This window comes from Anser brachyrhynchus, assembly GCF_964034855.1.
Source record: "Anser brachyrhynchus genome assembly, chromosome: 11".
Lineage (NCBI taxonomy): Eukaryota > Metazoa > Chordata > Aves > Anseriformes > Anatidae > Anser > Anser brachyrhynchus.
Window position 1 is genome coordinate 897,182 of NC_137706.1, and position 12,636 is coordinate 909,817.

Genomic DNA, 12,636 nt, shown 5'->3' on the forward strand with positions numbered 1-12,636 from the left:
TTTCCACCAAATACCATGTGCTAATAGTAATAAGAACCAGGACATCGGCAGTCTGGTAAAACATTTTTAATTCCATTGCACATGTTGCCAGAATGTCTGTTGCATCCGCTTATGAAGCAGTGTCATCTCTGGCATTGTAATGCATTGAGTTTTGTTCTTAGGAATACATATGCACACACTTACTGGTAAAGACCCTGTGCCATCCATCAATGTAACTGCGTATAGTCCTTTATATGAAACTGCTAAATAGTACTGATTTTCTTGTATGTGATGTCCAAAATTGATTTCATTTGCACCAGCATGAAGTAAAGACTAAGAGCACATAATATATTACTCAAATCAAGCACAGAAATTTCTTGCCTTTGCGTGAGAGAGAGACTGACTGACTGACTGTGCAGGGTTCAGAATAGCAGTATATGCTATTCTTATTTGAATTCTTATTCTGTGCCATTAGGTCAGAGAGTGAATAATGCCAGCATGAAGCCAGTAAGCACCTCTCCTATGTGACCTGTCATGCTGAATCCAGGAAGGTGCGAGTTTTATTTTAAATGGAAATTGATGATGAAAATGCAGCAGAGTTCAATGTGCTTCTGCATGCTTGAGTGCAGTGGTGGGAAGTCTCCCACACTGGAAATCTTAAAACAGAGGTTACAGAAGTTTTCACTTCTAACACAGGTATCCACTCCTGCCCTTTCAGGTGTTCTTAGTAACATAAAAATATGTTTGCCATTCCAAATGCAATCTGCTTCTAACCTAGCTTCCATTTTCATCAAGATTGCAGGCTCTCTTCAATTGCATCCCTCCCACCCCCTTTTTTTCTAAAAACCTTTTAAAGGTTTTTACCAACCGGCAGTTCTTAAACTGTCCAGTCTCTCATCTATTTTGTCATTCTCTTTACTTTTTTTGTATGCATACCTTTGTATGTTAACTATTCATTATGAAAAACTGGAGTTACTGCTTTCATGCATCCTCTAGGACAGTGCACTACATCCCACTGTATGTTCCCATTTATCATGTACCCCTGACAACCAAGAAGGAAATTAAGGTTTACCTTTTGGATATAATTAGTAGGGGTTCTTTTATGTAAACAGTATAAGGATTACATCTGTTATGTGCATTTTCAGATATGGATGAATGCAGCATAAGGAATATGTGCCTGAATGGGATGTGCATCAATGAGGACGGCAGTTTTAAATGCATTTGTAAACCAGGGTTCCAGTTAGCATCTGATGGACGCTATTGCAGAGGTAAGCACAATAACTGATGGATTCCCAAAGTATGAGAGTTATATTCCTCTTGTAGCTTTAATTTCCTTACAGTGATCCTTGGGGACAAGAAACACTGGGCAGAGTTCTCATCAGATATGCTTTTTTAATTAGCTAGAATGATTTGTTATTGTGCAAGACAGCACTCAGTCTTCTTCAAAGTGCTGAGCAGCAGCCCTAACCAACCAGTGGGAAATATTTTTTGATCAACAACTGTGTGATCTGACCTAGTTAAACCTTTTTTTTTTGCCTATGAGGTCTTCTGCAGTTTGACTCCAGTATATCTCACTTCTTGTGCTTGGCATTTTCAAGTTTTCTGCCTTTGACCACCCAAACATGCTGGCCTTCCTGGGGTCTGTCTCCCATTCCTGCCTGGGTGTCTCCAGTCAATACAGTATCTCCAAGAAGTGTGCAGTACCCCTTGTGACCGAGATGCAGACATGAGCACCGCAGCAAGATTGTCTTTGGTGTTTGCTGCACTAGCTCAGCAAAAGCTCATGTGGGAGACACTGCAGTCTTTTTGTTGCTAGTTATGTCATCAGAGTTCCTGTTCTGTCCCATCAGGAACTGCAAGTTTTGTGTGTATAAGTCTTCGTGTTTCAGTGTGTTTTATAGGCACAAACCAGAAGTTGAAATAAGGAACAAACAAGTGCTGTGCCAAGTTACTTACAGAAGCTGAAATAAGGAATAAGCAAATGCTGTGCCAAGTTACTTAGGATTTTTCTTTAGAAAAAATTTTAAATCTTTCAGCTCTAGGAATCAAGGTAATTAAAGTATTTACACTTCAGTAAATTAAAAAAACAAACAAAACAAAACCCAAAAAAGAACACTGGATTATACAGCAGCATCTTGTGGACCAGTTACAAAATTAAATGTTTGAATTAATTTGTTTTTGAGAGTTACTGACATTAAAGGTGAATTTCTCTGGATCCTTTTGCTTCTTGAACACTGTACAGGTCTTAGATCTGAGATGCATGGTACCTAGACTTAGACTTTGGATCCAAACTAGGACAACGATTTATTGGTAAAACATCCAGAAATTCTCTTGCATTTGGTACCTTTTGCACTAAATGTGCAAACCAGGGCTACCCAGCTTTCAGGCAGGGGATTCATCTATTATAACAAGAGGAGACCCCATTCTTGCTTCATAATAGGATAGTTTTGATTGGGAGAATAAGTTGTCCTTTAATTTCTCAGATGAAAAAAATGCATGGATCTGAACATGTGTCCCATTAGCTTACAAGCTACTGTCTGCATTGGCAGCAGCTTTCACACACTTAACAGCAATCAGCTGTATTTACATTCTTACCTGTTTTCCAAATAGTGGGTGTATGTCTGCACTTTGCCAAGGCTTATTTTCAAGCTGGTCTGTGTGTGGGAAGGCAATGAAACTTGGCCTCAGACTTGGCAGGGAAGAGTTCAATGCCTATCAGGCCTTGGCACGTCAGACAGTCTTGTTCCCAAAGACCACTTGCTGGCTGCTCTCTGTGTCATTAGCAGGGATGTGACTAACTCATGAAAGCTCAGCCCAAAAACTTGTCTTGTTTTGTGCCTTGATCACCTTTTGGTATGGCGTTTTGTTGTTGTTGATGGGTTTTGTTTGTTGATTGGTTGGTTGGTTTTATTTATTTATGTTTTTTATATCAGTCTGTTCACTGAAATGCCATCCAAGAAACTGGTACATAAATTGCTTCGACTCTTTCAAAATCAAACTTGGGATACTTGACTTCACAGCCTCTCTTACATGCCTCCTGGCCAAACAGGACTATGGATACAGCCAAAAAGGGGTTTCTGGCCCTAGAGAAATGTTACTTCTGTGCATCAAAGGGAGAATATTTGAAAATTATCCAAAATTGCAGGCAACTCAACTGATTTCTACTGGAAGTTGGAACAGATGTTATAGTAAAATAAGGATTTCTCCCACTGCTTTTCAACACTTACAGTAAGCCTTGTTCTCTATGAACGAGCATGCAAACATTCATTAAGTATGAAATTGCTATTGGGTGAAAATCAAACCAGATTTTGAGACATTGACACCCAAAGTGCACGTATTCCCAAATTCCCATATGTGTCTCCTTCTTCCACTCGCCCAAAGCATCATGAAATTCCCAGGAGAAAGTAGTGGCTAGAATGAGCACAACTCTCTGGTAAATGTCTCTAGTCACATTAATAAAAGTTTAAAATCGATCCTTAATAATGTCTTTTCCTTGTACATTTTAGTGTCTATCCTTGTAGAGTCCTCTCTGTATATACCACAAGTGCAGAGTAAATAATTTCTGTCTTATAAAACAGTTAGGTTCTGAAACACTCATCTTTCACACTGTGTATCCTGAATTTGTTTGTGAAGCGAATGCATGAAGATCTTACACAAGCTTAAACATGCAGTTAGTGCTCACACATATTGGGAATGTGTGTATGCACAAACTGATGTTTCTGCAGCAAATTGGCTACCTGCCTGAGCAATTTTGATATGGAATTGACAAGTATTTTTGCCAAATTCTTCAGGAGATCAACAAAGGAATACAAGAATTGCAGTGTGAAACACGTTACTCCTATAAACATCTCATTTGATGCATTGTAAGCTGAATTTGGAAATGTTAGGAAAAATTTCTAACCCAAAGTTAGGAATACTGTAATTGACAGTTCCATAAAACTGGAATTTAAGTATAAGTACAGGGCATGTGCTTGGCTGTCTGGTAAAAATTCCACTCAGGCTTTATGAAGTAACATGCCAAAAAAGAATGTTACACCACAGTCTTGTGTATTCCCTGTAATACAAGACATATTAAACTTTTTCACCATTAGGTTCTTCCACTGATGATTTGCTGAAGCTTTTTCAGAAATACTTAGATCAGCCAGGCAGAGGTTTAAAGCATTATTGAAAGCTCTTGCAAGGCAACTGGAAGTGGGAGTTTAGTAGTCTGAGTAAATTTTTCCTGGTTAAAATTAGAGGACTTAGTGTACCCAGCTGGCACTACTGAGCAAGCTAAGCAGAAAAGGCAAAAACCGATTGGACATGGAGAATGAATCTATTAGGTTGTTTTCCAGAACCAGGTTGAGGTATTCGGGCAAACGTCAGAAAAGTATTTCTGAAGTTGTCAAAATGGCGGCTTTTACCACAGAGGACGGCGGAGCCTTGTTAGGGTTAGAAATTTGGACTGTATGCCTGCATGTGCAGTTGATTTACTGGGTGGAATCCCGGCCCTGGTAAAAGCAGAGGATTTTTGCCTCTTTTTCACTGGAGCCAAAGTTTCAGCTACCTCTGCAATGCTGAGTGACCAAGTGTACCTTTCTATAAAACACCAATGACAGTATTTTAGACACATTTGTAAATGAGTGTAAAACAAAACACATTGCACATTTCATCCCTTACTACTTTACAATTTCTTAACAATAAAAAAAAAAAGAAAAAAGGCAATTTTGCCTTTGTGTTTCTGTAAGTAACCTTACAAAAGGAACGTGTTTTTAATTTTTTTATTTTTTATTTTTGGAGAACATGTATCTGTCCAAGGAGTTCATTATTGTTTAGCAAAAACTGTCTGCACCTTTAAATAATACGGACATACATTGAATTCCTGACTCAGTTTTACTTACACTGAGTAAGGATGACATTTAAAGAGGGAAAAGCATTTAAAATTTGCCTGAAACAGAACAAAAGATTGCAGGATGAAGTTGAAATGAATTGAGCCCATATACTCAACTATAACTTCTATTTTAAAATGCAGTTTGAAAAAGGAATCTTGGATCATACAAGCCATGTTTTATGCCAAACAACACAAACTAAGTAAAACATAGAGGTGTTTCACTCTCAATTTGCCCTTTTAAGGTCAGAAAAAAAGGAAATTGTCACACACACACTGTCTTTTGTATATGTTACGGAGAGTTGTTATGAAGTGATTATTCTACAAAGGTTATACATACTTCCAAACAATATTTTAAACACTCCTTTTCTTAATCACTTATAAAATAATGGCATGATCTCTGTGTCTAGAGAATGATCTTACTATTAGGACAGGAAGACTATAAATTTTTTTTTCTAATTTGACATCCCTTTGTGATAGTCCAATATTATGAGGTTTTACTGTTGTATTTCACTGCTAAGGGCCTTATTGTTTAGTGTACTATTGTTGGGCAAAGATGATAGCTAGTGCTTGGCAATTCCTTGGTGCTCAAATCATTAGGAAGTTTCTTTCAAGACTGGAGTGTAGTCTATCCATTAAAAGTGTATAAAATGGACTATAATGAGCATCTGATAGGGAAAAAAGTAATTGTCATGCAGATAACCAGAAAGATGCTATGTGCAGGAAGGGTCTGCCTGTGAACATTCAGATGAGCTTCCAAAAACTGAACCCACAGCAGGAGGAAGGGAAATTCTTTGGTGTCCTTATGAAAGCATTCCTGATTCCTGCGGGGAGCAGGGTGAGGGTATGAGAGATTCAATTTGCAATCTGGGCTGATTTCTTACAGTGCAAACTAACTGTTAACACAGAAAGGGAATACGCAGTTGCGCACTACAGAAGTCCTTTGTCTTAGCAGTCACAGTTTCCTCATTCCTCTGTTATGTTTTTGCTTGAATGACCCTTATTTTGGAATATGTACCCCTTGGGAACAAGTTGGGAAAGTGTAGACCTCTGAGCAGCAGGAAAATCCTGAGAGAATCAAATTGTTCTGTTTTGTTGTTATTTCTCCTGAATTTTAAATTTTCTTCTTTTGTTTTACAGAATTAATTAATCATTATTCTTAAAAAGACCTTTATTTGAACTAGTTTCCATTTTCATTTGATATTTTTCTATAAGATGCATTGAAAGCAGCTGTGAATGCAAGTTTCAGCTGAAAATAGGCTGCACAAATGTAAGTTTCAGCCAAGCATCAAACTCTATGTAACTTAATTTCTAATAAAGCTCATTCTGTTCTCCAACAGACATCGATGAGTGTGAGACAGCTGGAATATGCATGAACGGGCGCTGTGTGAACACTGATGGTTCTTTCAGATGTGAATGCTTCCCTGGCCTTGCAGTAGGACTGGATGGACGTGTTTGTGTTGGTAAGACAAGCTCGATGTGAGGCGAGTCACAACCAATGTTAAGGCATTAATGTTAAAGTGATAGACAGATTGGAATTTGAATGTAGAATTTACTATATTTTAATGGATTAGTGGGTTCTGGAATATTTACGTTGATGCCCATTTTACTCTTTTTTCTTTCTGTTTGTGTTTAAAGGTAAAAAATGTGTGGGCCAAATTACAAGATCAGGTAGACTATATAGCATAGTGCTGTTGGGGATGAGTGATACTCTATCAGTTTTGAGCAGGTGAGAATCTGCCTGGTTTTTGTCAGTCTAGATTACTTCATTTTTTCACCAAGCCTAAAGATTTAGTTAGGCGTTCATCTCTTTTTAAAGTGGGACATATCAATTTTTCTACTTCCATCTATTTCTTATTAAATGAAGGAGGTTTGAGATCTTTGATTTTAAAATTATAATATGTCTGATGGCCATTATCAGCCAGTTTTTAAAAAGTGAGAAATGTCAACTATGATCCTGAAAAGGTAAACAACAGCAGAAAACTTATGGTACACTCAGAAATTGTAAGGTTTCATCTCTGAGTATTCTGAAAGGCAGTAATGCAAAAATGCAGAAAAATAAGGTGTTCTGATATTTTAATGTTTGCCCCCAGTCCCTCAGTTGACAACTTGCCTTTAAAAAGCCATCTCAGTAACGTGCCACAAGTATTGTCATTAGGGAAACCTCTTTTAACATTCAGAAGCCATGAAAATATGGATTTTGCACTAAATTTTGCTCAGATATGTAGTTGATTTATCCCAGTTGACAGAGTAGCTGTGGTCAAAAGAGCTATAGTAATTGTTTCTGTACTTTTGTTGCAAAGGAAGTGGGAATTTAAAATGCATTATACGGTCAATAAAAGAGTTCTAAGCTAATGCATTACACATTTACATTTTCTGCATGTTAGAGCCCATAGTAACAGTTTCTGTAGTTCATTTGTTAAGTCATTAAATATGGTAACTAGTTTGTGTGTCTGAACTCAAAGGAGCATGAGGAAGAATTTCCTGTCCTGAGTGCAGTGAGGGTATAGGTGGTTGAGAAGCATAGGGAAATGGTGAAAAATGTTTTGTTTTGACAGCTATTTCACAGTGTTTATGACAACCAAGCTATATTTAATAGCTGTTGTAACTTATGGCACTATAGTTGATAATGATAGGATTAAGAGGGATTTCTTTTTTCAGATACACATATGCGAAGCACGTGCTATGGTGGCTACAAGAGAGGGCAATGTGTGAGACCATTAACCGGTGCAGTTACAAAATCGGAATGTTGTTGTGCCAGCACGGACTATGCCTTTGGGGAGCCTTGTCAACCCTGTCCAGCACAAAATTCAGGTATGGAATATTTACTGGTACTTATTCTAATGTAAGCTTTATGTCAATAAGCTGTTTTTAGGAAGGTAAAATACAGCTTTGTGTTAACATCCCATCTAAAAACCGGAGAATTATGTTGTCATACAACATGTTAAGTATTTTGAGCAATCTGCTATTTTGAATATTGGAATAGCATAGGAGAGAATTTTTTGAGGTAACAGTAAATGCCAATATCTGATTGAAAGTCATTACACACATGAAAACAGATTGTCACACACAAAACCCTGCTTTGATAGATGTGGATTACTAAAAGTATAATTTTGATCTCAAATCATTAATGGAACCATCTTGAGTAATTCATGCATTCAAATCCTTTTGTACACCTGTCAGTCACATATTTGCTGTCTGAATTCTGTATCACCCCAGTGGTCTGAAATTGTTTATACAGTAACTAGACTTTGGATAGTCAGGGCAAAACAAAAGCCTGATTAAGACGGTTGAGAATATTTGAGTCTCTCAGCAAAATCCCCACCAAGCGTTGTTGTCTGGAACATAGTTGCACTCTGGCAAGACAGCAATCCTAATCATTCTCATGGGCAGAATCTGCTTTTAGGCAAGCACTTCTTCCAAGAAGACTATGCTGACGCAGTCCTTGTCCTGAAGCCAATAAATAAAGAGACTCTGGTTTTGTGGAGGTGACTGCAGGGTGATAGTTTGAAGCACAACTTTGTCAAGTGATTCTTTGCACTCAGCAAATTTGTTGTTGCATATAAACCAAATAAGCCATTTGATAAGTAGTTCTAAAGCATCTCACACTAACTTGGTACCTGCTTTGTAGGCCAGAAATGTATTTTAAATCTCAGTTTTAACTGATAGCTTTATGAAAAGCATTAGAGACATGAGCAATTGGAACAGATTAGGCTTGTTGAGCTGATCAGAGCTCTTCAGCAAGAGCTTGCTGCCACCATTTTATAATGTGCCATGTTATTTAGAATAGCAAAACACCATGGGAATGTTAGCAGAATAGGAAGGAGCCTTTCCAGCAGCCTCTGTTCAAATCAATAGGCCCTTCTTTCTGTACAGTAGAGTTGAAATCTTTGGATTTAAATGTTGGACTCTGTATCATTGACTTCTGTTTTATATTTTAATTACTTTAACAGAACATTTACACATGTGGAAGCTGTTTTTCTTGTGTTGTTTTGCCCACCTTCTCAGCTGTTTAAAACAAAAAAAAAAGCCATCTCACAAAGGGTGAAGTGCAGCATTTCTTTGGGAGTTGACTTGGAGAAGAAAGGAGAAATTTTTTTACAGAGTAGCATTGCATCAGAGAAATTTAAAAGAATTCCTGAAAGGAAGACACTTGTTGCTCTGTTCTCCTCAGAAACTCTCTGCAGAAGTTCCTACCATTTGAGAATAATAGTTGTGCTGATGCATGTCCAGAGCAGGTCTGCTTTCACATAAGTTGGCAGTGATTAATTGATTCAAGCAGCAGTATGTGCTGTGTGTGTATCTACATGGATATTGAATCCCTTTGGGCACAATGTAGACATATATGGTTTGCCCAGGATTAGGTCCTTTCTCTTGCAAAGTCCCGTTGTAAACTGTGTAATGCAGAATATCCTTGTAACAGTTGATTTTGGGTGAATTGATTCCACTTATCAGTTCATTTTACAAGTCAGAAAATCTGTTAAGTGTACAGCCTTCTGAATTCATATTAACCTGCTGATTATGATACGACTGGGAGGTGTTTTGCATATGATTTTCTTGAAGAGAAAACAGCTGTTCAATAAATATAAAAATGTTTTTTAACAGTAGTGTAATTATTTTACAAGGAGTAATGTCTTTAAACTAAAAGAGGGTAGATTTAGATTAGATAGTCAGAAGAAATTCCTTACTATGAGGGTGGTGAGGCACTGGAACAGGTTGCCCTGTGGATTCCCCATACCTGGGAAGTGTTTAAGATGAGGTTGGTTGGGGCTTTGAGCAACCTGGTCTAGTGGGAGGTGTCCCCTCCCATGGCAGGGGAGTTGGAATTAGATGATCTTTAAGGTCCCTTCCAACCCAAACCATTCTATTTTGACTGTTCATAAAGTGCAACTGTATTGAAAAACACTGACCTATCTGTTTACAGGTAGTCCTGATGTGGATGTGGTTGTTTAGCTTCCTCTGTCAAGTGGTCTGAACTCAAAAGGACTTGAACCCACCATTCACTGAAACATTTGAGAAAATTTGATACATTTTTTTTTTTAAGGATAGCAGATTCTTGATTTGCAGACGCTCCTACTAAATGGAGTTAAATATGGTCTAGATTTATGGGAAAACTTCTTCTGTTTTTCAATCACTTTGAGCGTGCACTTTGAGCAAGGACTGGGACATATGAATACTGGAGAATCTTGCTGTGAAGACGTTATGATTTATTTATGTAGGAAGGCCATGATGAAGCTCATGTCTATTCCTGAATGCCTTGGTTCAGCATTTGAAGTTTTTACTCATTCATCTTCATCAGCAGATGCAGACCCCGAATCTGCTAAAATGTTTCACAGGTTCAGAACACTTGGAGGATATTCATGTGTTTGGAATTGAAAGGCATGTTATTTAATTGGAGTAATTAATTGGCATGTTGTAAATGATGAAGCTGAAAGCAATGAGCTGAGAAAGAGTATGCCAGTAAGTATTTTCATATTTTTTCCAGCTGAATATCAGGCTCTGTGCAGTAGTGGAACTGGCATGACAGCAGGAGGAAATGGTAAGATCACCTTATGTAGTTTCAAAATATGGAAGTTCTGGCTGAAAGCATGACTTTGATATCCTTGATTAGTTAGACACGCTGGGTGGGATGATGGCTGGAAAGAGTGGGAGGAAGGCTTATCTAGGTGGATGTTTGCAACAGAAGAATAGATGAATTTAGGATAAAATAAGTGGAGCATGCCATTTCATCAGTGTGCCCTCTCTTTTTATGCCATTCAATGTATGTGAGTGCTGTTATAGAATAGTGGCAAATCTGTGAATAGTGTCATTACATACATGACTTAGAAATCTTATCTGTAAGTCATATTTACAGTTTTTAATTGAAATTGACCTGAAGAATAAAGCCATGTTGAACATTGAGCTTGCTCATGTATTTTCATCTCACTCACAAATACCTGGCTAACAGACCTTGGTTGATAATTACAAAGAAGGAACAGATGATTACAATCACAGCTTTGTAGTTGTACAACTGAAATTGCAAACCTTATGCCAGTCAATACTCACTAATAGAACTGCTGCCAGCAGAGAGGGAAGAGCATTCAGAAGGGAAGGATGTTCATGCTCTCGGGAGTGATGACATCTGGAAATGCTGTGAATCAGAGAATATGAATATGGGGTGCTATTAGTACCTGTGCATCTATAAACATAAGAGCCCAGTTTGTATCTACAGTTGCAAGTTTTTAAAATGTTTGTGGGCTAGAAATGGTCTTAAATCAGTGTAAAAGGGATATTTTTTTGTCTTGAACATGAATATTTAGGTGTGAATTTGCTAATCAGAACTACATGATTAAAAATATGGAATGGCCAATGTTAGTGATATTGAAAATATATCTTATTCTAGTTTGGAGAATGAAAAGGGGGAACCTCCACAGTTCTCAACAATTGACTTTTTTTTTTTTTTTAAACATTTATGTAGATATTAATGAGTGCTTACTGGATACTGATCTCTGTCCCAATGGAAGGTGTGAGAATCTGCATGGAACATACAAATGTATTTGTAACCCTGGGTATGAAGTGGATTCAACTGGGAAAAACTGCATTGGTATGAAATGTCTTATTTTTCATTTTGAAGTTTGCTTGTGTATATCCTTCTTTGCCATTTTCTTCAGTGTTTCATCAGATGCAGTAGCTGCTCTTCTGGATGTTTTTGCTAAATTTTATTGGTTTAATTTTGGTGCTTTGGTGCTTTACATTGCTTATAAAGTCCTCCGGTGTAAAAGTGTAAATGACCATTGCTACCAATGACCTGAATTGCTGGCAGTTCAGATAAGTCCCTTAAATATGTGCTCCATGGCACCACTGTTTCTCCAAATAAAAAGCAGCTGGATCCTGCTATTGCAGTGCACCATGGGAGAGATCTAGGATCACCAGTGTGGTAGGTCCCTCCAAAAGCAGGGTATTTATGTAAAACTTATAATAGATCTTAAGAAGATGAGTATACCATATGCTACAGAAAGCTTCTGTGATTTCCGCCAGTTCTGACTTTGGGGAAAATTCCCTTTCAACTTTCTGACAGGGCTAAGTTTACTGGTCAGATGCAGGAAAATTGATGAAAGCACTAGCAGACTCTGTATGCTGTCTCTAGCTATGGCTTATTTCCTGTGCTGTGCAAGTGAGAAAAAAAAAAAAAGACAAATTTTTCATCACAGAAAAAGTGAAATAAATTGGTCACCTCTACAGGAACAACAGCAGAAGCACTGCAGTATGAGATTAAAAGAATTCAAATAAATAGTAGTTCAGCCTCTTCTCATGCTGTCAAGGATGTTGAAAGAAAAGGTCAGATACCTACAGACTCCTATTAGAAATTTTAGTTCTGTGAATTGTCTTGTTCCACTTAACAGAACCATCAAAAGCACATTACTTAAAAAGTTTCAAATTCCTTTCTTCCACTCCTGCGTTGGTGCATTGTTCCAGAATGTCTTTATACAATTGGTTACAAATTTCTTCTAGGCTCCTGTTAAAAGTTGTGACCATTTTATGACCAGTTGATGTTGTACTAATATTATCCTTTGACATAGCACCATGTGTCAGCACTTATCCCCAAAGTATTTCTAAAGAATCATCGTATCCTTTCTCAAACTCTGTTGCATAAACGACTATCCAAATTAATGAATTTGGTCATTTCATAAAAGCAAAGACTACAGCTTTGTATTGCATACAACTGATCCAACCATTATACAGTCTTCTGATGAGGTCCAACCAATGTCTTAAACAGTGGTGCCAGCACTTCTCCATCGCCCCTAGAAAAG

The 12,636-nt window shown here is 37.6% G+C and overlaps 1 protein-coding gene across 3 annotated transcripts in view; it reads left to right on the forward strand.

The window, feature by feature from the left end:
- Positions 1 to 12,636, forward strand: part of FBN1 (fibrillin 1) — a 157,489-nt gene that overhangs the window by 77,605 nt on the left and 67,248 nt on the right. For all 3 annotated transcript variants that reach the window (XM_080607904.1, XM_080607905.1, XM_080607906.1), the window contains 5 exons: positions 1,125 to 1,247; positions 6,187 to 6,309; positions 7,508 to 7,660; positions 10,332 to 10,385; positions 11,304 to 11,429. In XM_080607904.1, the coding sequence (XP_080464030.1) occupies positions 1,125 to 1,247; positions 6,187 to 6,309; positions 7,508 to 7,660; positions 10,332 to 10,385; positions 11,304 to 11,429 (579 nt within the window). The remainder of the gene's footprint in view (positions 1 to 1,124; positions 1,248 to 6,186; positions 6,310 to 7,507; positions 7,661 to 10,331; positions 10,386 to 11,303; positions 11,430 to 12,636) is intronic.